At 41.3% G+C, this 17,650-nt stretch overlaps 1 protein-coding gene across 7 annotated transcripts in view; it reads right to left on the reverse strand.

Annotated features, from left to right (window-relative positions):
• me2 (malic enzyme 2, NAD(+)-dependent, mitochondrial) overlaps positions 1-17,650 on the reverse strand; it is a 93,530-nt gene that overhangs the window by 6,659 nt on the left and 69,221 nt on the right. For all 7 annotated transcript variants that reach the window (XM_041191956.1, XM_041191949.1, XM_041191924.1 and 4 more), the window contains 4 exons: positions 16,296-16,410; positions 9,350-9,492; positions 4,910-5,012; positions 1,886-1,956 (listed from right to left, as the gene is read on the reverse strand). In XM_041191956.1, the coding sequence (XP_041047890.1) occupies positions 1,886-1,956; positions 4,910-5,012; positions 9,350-9,492; positions 16,296-16,410 (432 nt within the window). The remainder of the gene's footprint in view (positions 1-1,885; positions 1,957-4,909; positions 5,013-9,349; positions 9,493-16,295; positions 16,411-17,650) is intronic.

The raw sequence follows: 17,650 nt of genomic DNA on the forward strand, positions 1-17,650 counted from the left end.
TTTCTTATGAGCATAGGTTGAGCCTGTACTCATTGGAGTTTAGAAAAATGAGAGGCGACCTTATTGAAACATAAGATTCTTAGGGGGCTTGACAGGGTAGATGTTGAGAGGTTATTTCCCCTTTGGGAGAGTCTAGGACCAGAGGGCATAAACTCAGAGTAAGGGAGCACTCATTTGAAAACTGAGATGAGGAGGAATTTCTTCTCTCAGAGGGTAGTCAATCTGTGGAATTCTTTACCGCAGAGGGCTGTAGAAGCTGGGTGGTTAAGTATATTCATGGCTGAGATGGTCAGATTTTTAAACAGTAAGGGAATCAAGGGTTATGGGGAAAAGGCAGGAAAGTTATCAGATTAATTATCAGCTCAGCCATGATCTCAATGAATGGCAGAGCAGACTTGATGGGCTGAATGGCCTACTTCTGCTCCTACACCCTATGCCTTCCCCTGCCCAGACCCCAAAAATCATAGACTTAGCCCTTCTTTTCCCCCCAGTAGGTACTCAATGACTTTTATCCGGTGGGAAAACCACAGCGGCTTCCTTGCTTAGGCCTATTAAAAATTAAATCTGGTTCCTATTACATCACTGCACTTGACATGTAAATGAGAAGAGGCACACAACCAGCTTTGGGTAGTTGCACTGAATAGTCACTCAGTACCTTTAACTACAAGGTTAAAATCTCCGTGGGATCCTAGTGTTTTTCAGTTCACGAAGTAAAGTGCGTACTTTTAACTGCTCCCAGCCCATTTTATGCTTGACAGCCAAGGTTAAGAGTGGAGTAGATGTACCACAAGAATGGTTAGTGTAGGAAATTGATATCGGTGGCTCTCCAGAAAGAGAACTTTTAAAAAAATTATAATAAAACGATCCAACTTAAAAGGCCTTTCTGCACATTTAAACTCACCCTACAGGCAGAATTTTTCCGTTGGTGAGCTGGGGGCAGGGCCCACTCACCGATGCGGGATGATGTCAGGGGAAACCCCCTTCATCATCCTGCCTCATTTAAATATTCAGGAAGGTGGGCGGACAGCGCGATTAGCTGTCCGCCCGCCGACCTGTCAATGGACAATTGAGGCCATTGACAGGGTAGTTAAACCACTTAAAGGCCCTGCCCATCCAACCTTAAGACCGGCGGGCAGGCCAGGAGCCCCAGTGGGCTTCTGAAAAAAACATGAAACCTCAACCAATGGCGGGATGAGGTTTCATGTCTGTTTTAAAAAAGTTTAATAAAGTTTTTGTGATATTTATTAACATGTCCCATCTCGTATGACATTGTCACAAGGTGGACATGCTAATCATTTTTTTATTTTTCTATTTTTAAAGTTTCAAACACTGTCAGCGCTCTCCCTGAGGCAGCACTTAGTCTCAGGGAGATGTGCGCTCTTTCACACGCATGCGCGAAAGAGCGCACTCAGAGTTGGAGAATCCCTTCCCCCCTGCACAGGAAGTGCATAAAGCTTCCCGTCGGGCAGCCCTTAATTGGCCTGCCCACTTAAAACGGTGGCGGGGCCCATTGCCGCCCGCTGCCCAGCCGGTGGGGCCCACCCGCTCATCAAGGGCAAAATTCTGCCCTAGGTTAGGGCTAAGATACATTGTTTGGTAGAGCAGTGGGAGCTTAACACATATCTTTTAACCTGGGAATGATTGGTGCTGGCACTAGATACCTGAAATTATTTTATTCCTCAATACAAAATAATCCCAGTGACAGCTGGAAACTGGCCACTGGTTGAGATTGAAGATATTTAGCCTCTGGTTAGAGTGCCTAAATTAAACCCTTATCTCAACCAGGATTTCTATCAGCTAAGATTAAATCACAGATGACCTGCAGGAAAAAACATTGCCTCTCCAAGTCCACATATTGCAGGTATTTTTTGTTTTCACCACAAACCTTTGCAGCTTCCAAGAAAATTTGACTGCTGATATTACGAACCCCAATAAGGATTACAGCCAGCGCCACACCTGCAACCAAGACAGATAATTTCAGTGACAGCATTCTTATTGCACCAAAGCTACATACTAGGGGGTAGGAACCCTGCACAGCTGTTCACGTTTGGGAAAAATTTAGAATGTATTATCACACAGTGCATCTTATTTAAGTCCACTTTCTTAATCAGAGCTTTGTAACCAGATACAAAAACAAAATCCTGTAGGTGCTGGAAATCTTCAGCAGGTCAGGTACATGTGTGAAATGAGAAGTAAAGTTTATGTTTCGGGTCAATGACCTTTTATCAGAACTGGAAGATATTAGAGGGCTAACAGGTTTTAAGAAAATATAGGGGGTGGGGTGGGGTGAAGAACAAATGGGAAAGTCTGAGATAGGGCAGAAGGCAGGAGAGATTAAATGACAAAAGAGATAATGGTGCTATACAAAAGGAGATGGTAATAGGACAAGTTAAGAAAGAAACAATAGGCTCAGAGGACGCGTAAATGGAAAGAATTCTCTCATCTTCTGCCTAATCAGACTTTTCCTCTTTTTTTCACACTCCATCATCCTTTCCTTTCCTCTGCACCTGCTTAAAACCTGTTAGATCTCTAACCTTTTCCAGTTCTTTTGAAACATCACAGAACTGAAACAATAACTCTTTTCGTCTCTACACTATGCTGCCTGATTTACTATATTTGTAGTATTATCCGTTTTAATTCCACGTAACTAAATGTTGTGTAGGTAAAACAGTGAAAATTGAGTGACAGACTGTTAATCACAGTGCTATCAAGCCATAACGTATTCACTGATATCCAGTTTGGGTTCTGTCAGGGCCACTCAGCTCCTGATCTCATTACAGCCTTGGTCCAAACATGGACAACAGAGATAGAATGACTGCCCTTGACATCAAGGCAGCAATTGACCAAGTGTAGCATCAAGGAGCCCTAGCAAAATTGAAGTCAATGGGAATCTGGCGGAAAACTCTCCACTGGTTGGAGTCATACCTGGCACAAAGTAACATGGCTGTGGTCATTGGAAGTCAATCATCTCAGTCCCAGGACACCACTGCAAGAGTTCCTCAGGGTAGTGACCTAGGTCCAACCATCTTCAGCTGCTTCATCAATGACCTTCCCTCCATAAGGTCAGAATTGGGAATGTTCACAGATGATTTCACAATATTCAGCACCATTCACAACTCCTCAGATACTGAAGCAGTCTGTGTCCATATGCAGCAAGACCTGGACAATATTCATACTTGGGCTGATAAGTGGGCAAGTAACGTTCAAGCCACACAAATGCTGGGTAATGACCATCTCCAACAAGAGGGAGATCAATCATCTCCCCATGACATTACTACTGCTGAATTTCCCCACTATCAACATCCTAGGGGTTACTATAGGCCAGAAACTGAAATGAACCAGCCATTTAAATACTGTGGCAATAAGAGGTCAGATGCTAGGAGTCCTATGGCAAATAACTCATCTGATTCCTCATAGCCTGTCCACCATCAACAATACACAAGATAGAATACTCTCCACTTGCATGGGCGAGTGCAGCTCCAACAACACAAACAGCTTAAAACCATCCAGGGCAAAGCAGCCTGTTTGACTGGCACCCCAACCATGACCTTCAACACTGATTCCCCCCCACCACCGATGCACAGTGGCAGCAGGGTGCATCATCTACATGATGCATTGCAGCAACTCATCAAGGCTCCTTCACCGGCACTTTCCAAATCTGCAGAAGGACAAGGGCAGCAGGGGCATGGGAGCACCACCACCTGCAAGTTCCCCTTCAAGCCACACACCATCCTGACTTGGAACTATATCGCTGCTCTTTCACCGTCACTGGGTCAAAATTCTGGAACTCCCTTCCAAACAGCACTATGGGTGCACCTACATCACATAGACTGCAGTGGTTCAAGGCGGCAGTTCACCACCACCTCCTCAAGGGCAATTTTAATTCAAAAAGATTTACACTGCAGACAAGAATTTCCTAAAATATTAATAAGTTAGTGATAGCGTTAGTTTTATGTCAGTGTTGCAATTCCTAGTTTATAAACTGCAAAAATACCTTAATAAAATTTGTAAGTTAATTCTTAGTTTCCTGTTGAGGTCTACTGCCCAGTGCACTTCTAAATGTCATAAACAGAACAGATTCCCATTTGAAAGAAGAGACCCAAAATGGTGATTGAAAAATAGGCTAAAAACAAGGTCAAAAAATAAATCGTGCTCAACTCTCCACATGCAAAAATCAACACCTATAGAATTCAGCTTTAAAAAAAAAGTTACTAAAAGAGGAAAAGTTAAGTTATTTGGTGGAGGTGAAGGAAAGCTTGATGGTACAAAAAGAAAACAAGTATATTTATATAATACATTCCACGACTACCTGATGTCTCAGTGCTTTACAGTACTTTTTCAAACAGCTTCAAAAGAGGCATTCAAGAGGGCATTAGATGATTATTTGAATAGAAACAATGCATAAGGTTAAAGGGAAAAGGCAGGAAAATGGCACTAATGCTAATAATGCTAATTCGGAAGGCCGGTGCAGACACAGCAGACAAAATGGGCTGTAACAAAGTGATTGTGAATCACTGTTGTAATGTAGGAACTCAGAAGTCTACTTGCATAACAAACTCCCACAAACAGCAATGTGATGATTAGTTAGTCTGTTTTTGTGATGTTGATGGAGAGAGAAACATTCACCACGACACCAGGGATAATTCTCCTGATTTTCTTCAATATATTGTCATGAGATCTTTTACATCCACCCAATGGGGCAGATGGAGCCTCTGTTTAACGTCTGAAAGGCAGCACCTCCGACAGTGCAGCGCTCCCTCAGTTCTGCGTTGGAATGTCAGCCTTGATTTTTTTACTCAAGCTCAGGAATAAAGATCAAAATAACTAAAGAACTCAGACAAGATGGTGAGATTCTAAATCCAGAACAAAGATCTTTAAGCAGGCATAGGGCCAAATATGTCTCACTAACCAGGAAAAATGTAGGCATTATTTCCCTGTCCTGGGTAAAACACACGTCCATCTGGTAGAGTCACTGGGCGAAATGGACTGCCACTGGCAAAAAGGCATCTTCCCTGTAAATCAAACAAAAGGTCAGTAACAAAGTCAGACAAGTTCTGTTTTTATTTTTAAAAAAGCAAAAGACGAAAAGTGGTTAAAATACTCTCCCCAACTCATTTATAAGCAGAGGGAGAAAGAAAAGACAACTGTGTAATGTTTTTACAACAGAAAACTGAAAACAATCTTTTGTCAGGCTCAGAGATTGAACACAAAGAGACCAAGACAAAGATCTTGCAGTTAGTTTAGGACCTTTCATGCACTCAGCAGCCCAGTCTTTCCGTGAAGTACTTTTGAGTTGCTGTCAGAAAACATAGCAGCCGATTTACCACACCATCAATCCACAAAAAATTAGATAAATGACCTAACAATTTTAATGAAGGAATGCAAGAGGCAAGTTCAGACAACGGCTTAGATTTTTCAGTCGTAATGATACGAAGCTGTTAGCATTCACAGTTATTCCTCCTTTAAAACAGACAACTTCTGGAAAGTTTTAAAAAAATTATTCATGAGACATGGGTGTCACTGGCTAGGCCAGCCTTTTCTGCCCTACCTTAATTGCCCTCAAGAAGGGGGTGGTGAGTGCCTTCTTGAACCCTGCAATCCTTGTGGTGTAGGTACACGTACAGTGTTGTTAGGGAGGGAGTTCCAGGATTTTGACCCAGCAACAGTGAAAGACCGGCAATATAGCTCCAAGTCCGGATGAGGTGTGGCTTGGAAGGGGACTGCAGGTGGTGGTGTCCCTGTGCATCTGCTGCCCTTGTCCTTCTAGGTTCTAGAGGTCACAGGTTTGGGAGGTACTGTCAAAAGGGCCTTGATTATAGTGCATCTTGCAGATGGTAGACACTGTTGACACTGTGCAGGGGTGGTGGAGGGAGTGGATGTTAAAGGTGGTGGATGGGGTGTCAATCAAGTGGGCTGCTTTATCTGGGATAGTATCAAGCTTCTAGTGTTGAAGTTGCACTCATCCAGGCATGTGAAGCATATTTCATCACACTCTTGACTTGTGCTTTGCAGATGGAGAACAGGCCTTGGGAATTCAGGAGGTGAGTTACTTGCCACAGAATTCCCAGCATCTGACCAGCTCTTGTAGCTAGTGTTTATATGGCTGGTCCAGTTCAATTTCTGGTCAAAGGTAGCCCCCAGTATGTTGATAATGGGGGCTTCAGTGAATGTAATGCCATTGAACGTCATGGGGATATGGTTAGATCCTCTCTTGTTGAAGATGGTCATTGCCTGGCACTTAAGTGGCAAGTAACATTCACCCCACAAATCAGCCCAAGTCTGAATTATTGTTCAAGTCTTGCTACATATGGACTGATACTGCTTCAGTATCTGAGTAGTCATGAATGGTGAACATTATGCAATCATCAGCGAACATCCCCACTTCTGATGTTACGTTGGAAGGAAGGTCATTGATGAAGCAGCTGAAGATGGTTGGGCTGAGGACACTACCCTGAGGAACTCCTGCAGTGATGTCCTGAGACTGAGATGATTGACTTGCAAAAAGCACAATCACCTTCCCTTGTGCTCAGTATGACCCCAACCAGTGGAGTTTTACCTCGATTCCTATTGACTTCAGTTTTGCTAGGGGTCCCTGATGCCACACTGTCAAATGTTGCCTTGATGTCAAGGGCAGCCACTCTCTCTTTTACATGTAGTTGAAAGCTCATCTCGGGGTTAAATATAACAAGACGAAATTGATTCAAGATCTTAAAGTGAAATCAACAAAAGTAGCAATCACTTTGTAGCACAGAAGTTGAATATTGCTGAAAGAAATGCTGTCAACACTTTTCAGCTTGCACTCATCAGGACAGGCGCAAGAATGCCAAATTTCAAAGGGAACAATTTCTACTGTACGAGTAAAGGTGTGTTGATTGGTTGGCAAATCAGCTTTGATTGGTCCAGGTGTTGCCATGGCTAATGCACCAGGAAGCTATTGTCCCCCATGCTTTTGTTGATTCAAAAAAGGTGCAACATGTGGACATATTACTTTTTCGATAAGTAGATGAAAAGTTTGCTACATCTGAATCTGCAGCTGCAAGGATTTCCTTAGACGCCCAACGTGCTCCACCTCACTTTCAAATTGAAATGAAGCAGCCTAACAATTTCTCTCTTCTCAGCATGCTAGTTGAGAAATCTGCTAATGGGATCTCTATCACTGTCTACTGCAAACCTACCTTCAGTGGTCAATATATGCCTCGAGATTCCTTCAGCTCCACGCACTACAAGCCTAATCGGCAATCTCATAAATAGGGCCAAAGCCATTCGCTCACTGTGCAAATATGACACCGAAATAGTTTGCATCAAAGCCAACATGCTGGAAAATAGCTACCTTGATCAGATCATTGCTTGCTGTGTATGGCGCACACTAACAAATGGACTTCAGGCCACCACTTTCGAACCTGAAAAATGTCCAGGCTATCTGGAATATTTAAACAAAAGGGGAAGCTTCTCATTTCACAATGCTACTATGCAGTGGCAACACGAGTGGTGTTTTCCACCAACAGGATGATGTCATCAAACCAAAAAGGCATCTGCCGACCACACAAATGAGTAATGTTGTACATGAATCTCAGTGCTGGCGCAATTCCAGGTACATCGGCCATTCGTCACAACGGCTGGCAGGTCATTTAAATAGCATGCCCCTTTGGCTACTTGCAACAGGCAGAGTACTAACCATACTCAGCCAACCCATCCTTGCAAAAGTCAGGACATAAAGACAGGGATTTTCTAGCCTCGTCGTGGGTGGGTCCTGTCGCGGGCGAGGCAGCGCCCCAGCCAGAAGTCCACCAGACAATCCCAGCATCAGGTGGGTGCGGAAAATCCCGTCCAATGCCTAACATTTGATGTGATTCCGCGATTGTACAGCATTTGTGCAGCAATCCCGAGTGTGCTAAGAATTATACTAACAATCAATTTAAGATTATCAGTCGGGTTCAGAATGTAGCTCACTTAACGCTTGCCAGAAGCTACATATATTCATGTGCATGGACCTAGCCTCGAACTGCAGGCAAAGTAAATGGCCAGACATTGCACCTTTTTTTGAATAATCAAAAGCACAGGGGTCAATAGCTCCCTGATGCATTTGCCATGGAAATGACTTGACCAATCAGAGCCAATCTGCCAACCCATCAGCAGCCCTTTTCTCATGCAGTATAAATTATTGTTCCCTTTGAAAGTTGGCATTCTTGCATCTGTCCTGATGAGTGCAAAGTGAAAAGCTCCAATAGCATGTCTTATCAGCAATAAAAAGCAACATCTCAAAAAAAAAGCAGCAATTGACCTAACATAATCAAGGTAGAGGAAACAGTGCCAGCACAACGCTAAAATTATAAGACACGGAAGGGGTGTTCCATTTAGAAATGCTGAAATTGAAAGTTGACAATGAGATTTGGAGTTGGACGAAGTGCAATAGAATTACCAGAAGATAGAACAATTTGAGAGCAAAAAGCAGCAGAACCAGCACAAGGCCAACAAGAAGCAGAAAAAACATTGCTACACCCTTGAACCATGGGTTCAAATCGTGCATTTAGTCATTGGGGTCTTGGCACACAGAACGGTATATTTTAATTCAAATCTTACCAACATTTGCAAGGAAGAAGATGATACTGAATCTTTTGTCACGCCCAAGACAACAAAAATAAATCAGCCAGACAATTAAGGTAAATGCATCATGGCAAATGCATCATTAAGTGTAAAATTAGATTATATGCTCAAATCTCTGGAGTAAAGCTTGAATCCTATGTATAGATTATAGTAGGAAGGGATTAAATATTACTTCATTATAAACAACTGAAAATCACAGATGGCAAATTGATGTATTCTCTTTTGTAAACCTCCACTTAAGGGCATATATTTGGCATATGGAGTTTGAAAATTTGCCGCAGTGTCAGTCATGGCTCAGCTGGCAGCACTCTCATCAAGTCACATGGTTCTGGGTTCAAATAGGACTCCAGATTTGAGCACAAAAGTAAAAGCTGACATTCCAATGCAGTACTATGGGAGTGCAACAATGTCTCTCAATGTGATGATAAACTACAGTTCCAGCTATCCCCTCAAATGGATGTAAAAGATCATGTGGCACTATTTCACATAAAAACAGGGGTTATTCCCTGGTGTCCTGGCCAATATTTACCCCTCAATCAAGATCACAAAAACAGATTATCCAATCATTATCACTGTGTTTGTGGCAGCCTGCTGCATTTCCTACATTACAACAGTGACTATGCTTCAGAAGTACTTCATTGATTGTAAAGGGCATTGAGGAGTCTGGTGTCATAAAAAGCACTGTATAAATGCAAGTCTTTCTTCTTGTATTCATAAAAATGAAAGAGTAATCTAGCCATGATACCTCTGTTAAAGTATATGCTTCATCTGCAGTACATTCAGCTTTATCTGTCGGATTACTTAGTGCAAAAATTATAGGACGTTCATTGATGTTTCCCATGGCACTAATCACTTCTTTGGTGAACAGTCTGCCAGCACCTGCTACTCCTGCCAAAAATAAATTGAACAAAATCAACCTGAAATCTTTGGAGAGAGCGGGGAAAGAAAAAAAAACAGACTAAAACTTGCTACGAACTTGAATTCTGTACATTTCTGGTTACGCTACAGATTCCAAACATTTGCAGATTTATTATTATTTGCACAGAAACCCTTGAAATCAGGTTCAATGCAAAAATTAACATTCCCTCCAATTCACACCCTTTATTAGAATGTGAAGTTATAGTAAAGTCACAGCAAAATGAACATTATTGTGGTCAGAATTCAGAGTTTGCTCGCAGAGGAAGGTTTAAAATCATCTAGAAGCAAAGTACAGAATTTGTATGCAATAAGGATTTAAAACTTTACTTTCACGCTTTAACAAAAACAAACTTGCAAAAGAATTGAAGTCATACTACTCGTATTTAATTTAGTCCCTAGTTTTGTACTATGTCCACTTTCCAATAGGTATCATTGAGAAAACCTACAATATTTAAAATTCAACTTAAATATTTAATCACAATTGGAAGTAAAGAGCGTGCGGACACCAGACTATGCCTGAGTGAGAGGTCAATTGACTGAGGAGTTGGGAATTTGGTTTAGGTGGGAATTTGGTCATAGGGAAAAGAGGTACTCCTCTTTCTAATTTTATCAGCCTCCAGTGGTTGGTGAGTTTCTTTCCTTCTCTCCAAGCTAGGCAAGTGCAACTTTCTATTTCTTTATCTACATAAATTATAAACAAATTGGCTAATTAAATAACTAAGATTGGAAAGATATGGCAAGGCTGGTAGTGTGCTGTGAATGCAGCATGTGGGAATCTGTGGGATGCTCTGCAATCCCAGACATCAATTTCTGCAGGAAGTGTCTGCAGCTTAGGAAACTTTGGCTCCGAGTTGCTGACATTGCGGGGCATCAGGGAAGGGGAAGAGTTACCTGGACACTTTGTTCCAGGAAGCAATCACTCCCCTTAGGTTAGGCAGAACCTTAGAGTTGGTTAGTCGTCAGGGACAGGAGGATGTGTCGGCGAGTCAGACAGGTATGGGGAGCCAGCATGTAGTGATGCAGGAGCTTCAGTCCCTGACTCTGTCCAACAGGTATGAGGTGCTTGCTACCTGTGTAGGTAAGGACTACAAGGTGGATGAGCGTATTGATCATGGCACTACGGTGAAGGATGCCATTCGAGTGGATGGAACGAAGAGGAATGTGGTAGTGATAGGAAAGAGTACAGTCAGGGGATAGATACTGTTCTCTGCAGTCAAAAGCTTGAGTCCAGGCGGCTGTGCTGCCTGCCTGGTGCCAGGGTTCTGGATATCTGCTCAGGTCTGGAGAAAAACTTACAGTAGGAGAGGGAGGATCCAATGGTCATGGTCCATGTAGGTACCAACGACATAGGTAAGACTAGGAAAGCGGTTCTGCATAGAGGGAGTATGAAGAGTTAGGCACTAAATTAAAAAAGCAGAACCTCAAAAGGTAATAATCTTTGGATTATTACCTCAGCCATGTGCAAATTGCTGTAGGGTGAATAAGATTAAAGAGATGAATGCATGGCTCAAAGGTTGGTGTGGGTGAAATGGGTTTCAATTCATGGGCCAATGGTACCAGTACTGGGGAAAGAGAGAGCTGTACCGTTGGGGTGGTCTGCACTTGAACTGTGCTAGGGCCAGTGTTCTAGCAAGTCATATAACTAGGGAAGTAGAGAAGGCTCTAAACCACTAGAGGATGCAAGGGATCATGTAGGGGAAGATTTAGTAAATTAAAGGGACATGACAAGGCAATAGATCAAGGAAGCTTATAGGTCACCAAACAGCAGTGGTAATGTAAATCACAGTATAAATCAGGAAATTAGAGGTGTGTATAACTAGGAGGTTAATACAGTAACCATGGGGGATTTCAATCTACATATAGACTGGGTAAACCTAATTAGTACCAATGTTGTGGAAAACAGATTCTTGGAACGTATGCAAGATGGTTTACTAGAGCAGTACGTTAAGGAACAAATTAGGGAACAAGCCATTTTATATCCATATTTAGAATGGTATTGTGCAATGAAAAAAGGCTAATTAATAATCTTGTTGTAAAGCAGCCTTTAGGAAAGAATGACCATAATATGGTTCAATTTTACATTAAGTTGGAAAGGGATGTAGTTCAAATCAGTGACTAGGGCCTTAAATATAAACAAAGGAAACTATGCAGGTATGAGGGGAAAATTGGCTACAGTGGTTTGGGAAGCTGCGTTAAAAGGTATGATAGTAGACAGGCAACGGCTAACATTTAAAGAACTAATACATAGTTTACAACCAAAATATATTACTTCAACGTACAAAAATCCAGCAAGCGAAGTGTTCAAACCGTGGCTAATGAAAGGAATCAAGGATTGCATTTGCTCAAGGGAAGAGGCATATAAAGTTTCCAAAAAATAGGTAAGCCTGAGAATTGGGAGCATTTTAGAATTTTGCAAAGGGGGAACCAAGAAAAAGATTAAGAAATGAAAAAAAAAATGAGTAAACTAGCAAGAAACAAAAACGGACAGTAAAAGCTTTTATAGGTATGCAAAAAAGAAAAGATTAGCCAAAAAAAGTGGGTCTATTACAAGTGGAGTGAGGAGAATTTATAAATGGAGAAATAAGGAAATGGCAGAGAAACTAAACAAATACTTTGTATCTGTCTTCACGGAAGAAAATACTAAAAACCTCCCAGAAATAATGGAGAATCAAGAGACTAGTGTAAAGGAGGAGCTGCAAGATATTTGAATTAGTAAAAAAACAAAGTACCAGAGAAATTAGTGGGACTTAAAGTAGATAAATCCCCTGTACCTGATGATCTACACCCCAGAGTGTCCAGCAAGGGAAACTGATGGGGTTGAGCTGTTTATACTTCAATGCAAGGAGTATTACAAACAAGGTAAATGAGTTAAGGGCACAGGTGGACACATGCCAGCAGAATGTCATCGCTATAACAGAGACCTGGCTAAAGGAGGGACAAAACTGGCAGCTTAATATCCCTGGTTATAGTCTTCAGACACGATAGAGTAGAGATAAAAAAGGAGGGGGGTAGCACTAATGGTTAAAGAATCAATTCCAGTTGTGAGAAGGGATGATATACTAAATGGGTCAACAAACGAGGCTTTATGGATTGAGCTTAGAAATAAAAAAGGGGCAGTCACACTACTGGGAGTATACTACAGACCCCCAAATAGTGAAAGGGAGATAGAAGAATAAATATGTAGGCAAATTTCTGCTTGTGAGAACAAGAGGGCAATAATAGTAGGAGACTTCAACTATCCTAATATCAACTGGGATTCAAACAATATAAGGGGCACTGAAGGAGAAAAATTTATGCAGTGTGTCCAGGAAAATTTTTTCAAGCAATTAGTGACAAACCCAACGAGAGGAGATGCAATTCTAGACCTAGTCTTGGGGAATGAAGAAGGACAAATGGGTGAAGTGACAGTTGGCGACCATATCGGGGACAGTGATCACAATTCAGTTAGATTTAGCATTACCATGGAAAAGGTCAGAGGCAAGGCAGGAGTAAAAGTCTTGAACTGGGGGAAGGCAAATTTTGCAGAAATGAGAAGAGACTTGGCTGAGGTGGACTGGACAACCCTGCTGGACGATAAAACAGTGGAAAACCAGTGGGAAGCACTAAAAAGCGAGTTCCTAATTGTACAAAGTAGACATGTCCCTTACAAAAATAAGAGCGGTACTGCCAAATCTAGACCCCCCTGGTTGTCTAGAGGAATACAGGATTACACAATAAATGGGAATATACTAAGAGGGATAGGGGAAGTGAGAGATCTTGGCGTACAAGTACACAGATCCCCGAAGGCAGCAGTTCAAGTAGATAAGGTTGTAAAGAAGGCATATGGAATGGTTTCCTTCAATGGCAGAAGTATAGAATATAAAAGTAAGGATATAATGTTGGAATTGTATAAAACACTGGTGAGGCCACAACTGGAGTAGTGTGTGCAGTTCTGGTCACCACATTACAGGAAGGACGTAATAGCTCTGGAGAGAGTGCGGAGGAGGTTTACAAGAATATTGCTAGGGTTAGAAAAAAGTGTAGCTACGAGGAGGGATTGGATAGGTTGGGGTTATTTTTCCTTAGAACAAAGAAGGCTGAGAGGTGACTTGATTGAGGCGTACGAAATTATGAAGGGAATAGATAGAGTGGACAGGATAAAATTGTTTCCCTTGGTGGAGAATTCTAGAACCAGGGGACATAAATTCAAGGTAAGTGGCAGAAGGTGTAGGGAGGACATGAGGCAGAACTTTTTTATGCAGAGGGTAGTGGGTGTCTGGAATTTGCTGCCCAAGTTGGTGGTAGAGGCAGAAACTCTAAACTTTTAAAAAGTACCTGGATCTGCACACAAAGTGCTGTAAGCTGCAGGGCTATGGGCTGGGTGCAGGAAGGTGGGATTAGAAAGGGCACCTGGGTATCCTCGGGTTGGCATGGACAAGATGGGCCAAATGGCCTCCTTCTGTTCTGTAACTTTTCTATGGTTCCATGGTTCAAGGTGGCTGCTGAGACAGTAGATGCTTTGGTGGACATCTTTCAAAATTCTAGAGACTCTGGAATGGTCCCTGCACGTTGAAAGGTGGCAAATGTAACCCCACTATTTAAGAATGGAGGGAGAGAGAAAACAGGGAACTGAATAGCTGTTAGCCTGACATTCGTAGGAGGGAAAATGCTAGAAGCTATAATAAAGAAGGTGATATCAGGACACTTAGAAAATAATGGTACGATTGGGCAGAGTCAACAAGGATTTATGAAAGGGGCTGGCAGAATAACTAGCAGAATAGATAAGGGGGAACCAGTGGATCTTGCATATTTAGATTTTCAGAACACTTTTGGACCTTATTATTTTGTGAAATAACTCAAGTAAAAACATTCATTTCCTCCCAATGCTGAAACTGCGATTAGTAGCAACTCCCCCAAAAGAAGTTAGCAAACAAAATTAGGACACAGGATTGGGGTAATATATTAGCATGGATTGAGAACTGGTTAACAGACAGAAAACAGAGTAGTCGAAATAAGTGGGTCATTTTCAGGTTGGCAGGCTGTAACTGGTTGGGTACCACAAGGATCAGTGCTTGGGTCCCAGCTACACACAATCAGTAATTTGTATATGGGGATTAAATGTAATATTTCCAAGTTTGCAGGTGACACAAAACTGGGCGGAAATGAAAGTCATGAAGAGGATGTAAAGATGTTTCATGGGGATTTGGAGAGGCTTGAGCAAGTGGGGAAAAAATTTTGCGGATGGAATACAGCGCAGAGAAATGTGGATGTTGAACTTCAAAAGGACTTGGGTGTCCTTGTTCATGAGTCACTGAAAGCTAACGTGCAGGTATAGCAACAATTAAGGTGGCAAATGGAATGTTGGCCTTTATTACAAGAGGGTTTGAGTATAGGAGTAAAGATGTCTTATTGTAATTATATAGCGCCATGGTAGGGCTGCACCTAGAGTATTGTGTACAGTTTTGATCTCCTTTCCCAAGGAAAGATATACTTGTCTTTGGGGGAGTGCAATGAAAGTTCATTATATTAATTCCTGGGATAGAGGGATTGTCCTATGAGGAAAGAATAAATAGACTGGGCCTTTGTTCTCTGAAATTTAGAAGAATGAGAGATGATCGCATTCAAACATTCAAAATTCTTACAGGGCTCGACAGGGTAGATGCACACCTTGGCTGGTGTGTGATGGGGGGGCGGGGGGGTGGTTTCTAGAACCAATGGACACAATCTCAGAAAGGCAGGCCATTTAGGACTGAAAAGTTATTTCTTCACACAGAGGGTGATGAATATTTGAGATTCTCTGCCCCAGAGGGCTACGGAGGTTCAGTCGTCAAATATTTTCAAGGCTAGGATCGATTTCTACATATTAAAAACATCAGGAGTTACGGGGTTGGTACAAGAAAATGGTGTTGAAGCAGATGATCAGCCACCATCTCACTGAATGGTAGGGCAGGCTCACAGGGCTGAATGGCCTACTCCTACTCTTTTTTTTATGTTCTTAAAATAAATTACAGGTTTTCTTAGTGCACTGTTGGAAGAAGCCATTTTAAAGAATATTCCAACACCATCAACTCTGCTACCAATCGCAGTTTCAGCACTGGGAGGAAATGAATGTTCTTACTTGAGTTATTTCACAAAATAATAAGGTCCAAAAATATTATTGGCTTTCATAAGAATTATGCACAGTGATAACTGTTAGTAATAATAATTGCACTTATACTTCACGCATGTTTATACCATACGAGTTACTGGAGAATTCACAAAGCTGATAATGACAGAGAAAATAATACTGAGGAATAGGACGTTCAGAAAAATGGTTTAAAAAAGTGGTGATGTGGGCAGTGTCAGGGACAGGAGAAAAAAAATTCTAAGTTGATACCATGAAAGCGGGCAAAGCTACAAAATGAAAAGCTGACTGGAAATTCAAATGGATTTGCAGGAAATATAGGCATGCATTTGGGAGGCCACAATACTTCCAAGATCTTTGGAGAAGAGAGAGAGAGAGAAAGGGCAGATAGGGTGGCAGTTTATAACTGGATTATTTGTCCCAATTTAAAATACATACATTTATACCTACAGTAAAAACTGGGGACTGAAGTTCACACTGCCAGAGAGCACTGTACTGCTGCTCATCATTCAAATTGCACCCTCTTTGTTCAAAAAAAATTCTCCAATACACATATACTTCTGTACTCACCATAGGACTCTTCCTCAAGAAGCATTCCAAATAAATCTATAAAAGTAGCAAATGAAGCTATTTCAGTCGTAAATATTCTGCTGCAGCTCTTACTACTTACCAATAATGGCAGTGGGCTGTAGTATATTAATTGCATCCAGAAATGTCTTGCCTACATGATCAGGTGCTGGGTGGGCATATGCTTCCTGATGATCCTCAATTGGCTCTGAACGACCCTATGTTCCGAAGCAGCATTGTTAGAATGTAACTCTAACATACAGACTCAGTTCATGCTCAGTTAAGTTGGCCAACACCTGAGGTAAGGCGAAACTTTTTTTCAAATACAAGCTACATACTCTTCCTTCTCCACTGAATTTGCCAAAAACATGCACCATCAGTAACCCAGATGATGGCAACTTAAGAAGTATTTGATACTTTGAAGTGCATTGGTTGTAATATAGGCAGTATATTTGAAGTGTTTTGAGACATTTCAGAAAAAACAGGTAAGGCATCTTTTGCTTTTTGATAATGAGCTATAGCAGTATTTCTGCACTAAACATCTAGTGTGTATTGTTATAGGAATTCAGGCAACTCATGTTGACATTTAAATTATAAAAAAAGTTACTTATGCTACTTCAGAAACTATAGAAACTAAAAGTCTAAAAAGTAATCACTTAAAACAACTAAACTGCAACTATCATTGAATGTTTCACATTTGTATGGAGACCACAAGTGTGACAGGTCAGCGACTGGTTTCATATCCTAACAGAACTTTTGAATATAACTCCCATCCTTCATTTTTAGAAATTTGTTCAAACCCAACCTAGCTGTTAGGAAAGAATTTGTCTCTCAATACTTTCAACTCTTCTGTTTAACATTAACTTCCTTGACTTGAAAAAGTTAATTGTAACTCTCAAATTATATATCGCTTTGATTACTGATTTTCAGAACATCCAAACATATGGTTTTGAGACATTACACTTGTATTCGTTTTGGCTATATTTCAAATTATATTTCGAAAAATTTTGTTAAACATTTGAAGTGTCCAGAGTGACAAGTGGATCACCAGTTTTGAGTTGTAAACAATTTCTAAACAAGTTACCATTGCACAAAATATCATTAATTTACTTTTGGGAAAATATGGTGGCTCTGTGCTGACTCTTGGCTTTGTGAACATCTCTCAGAGTTTCCAATTCAGACTTGCCAATAGAGGAAGGCATTTAAGTGCATTAAATGCAGTTCCAAACATGCATTCTATTCTTCAATCATTACAGCTCCAGTGATTTAGCTTCGTCTTCATCACAGACCAACTAAAATTGTTGCAAGTGCATTCCAATTAGATTCTGAAATAACTGTCTGAGTGTTTGGAGTTGCTTTTCGGCTCTCAGACTCCATTTCAACGTTTTCTGGACAATAAAGGGAACTGCCTCACCTGTACACAAGGTAGGTCGGAAGCCATATACCTAAAGATGTAGG

This window comes from Carcharodon carcharias, chromosome 1 (assembly GCF_017639515.1).
Source record: "Carcharodon carcharias isolate sCarCar2 chromosome 1, sCarCar2.pri, whole genome shotgun sequence".
NCBI classification, from domain to species: Eukaryota; Metazoa; Chordata; class Chondrichthyes; order Lamniformes; family Lamnidae; genus Carcharodon; species Carcharodon carcharias.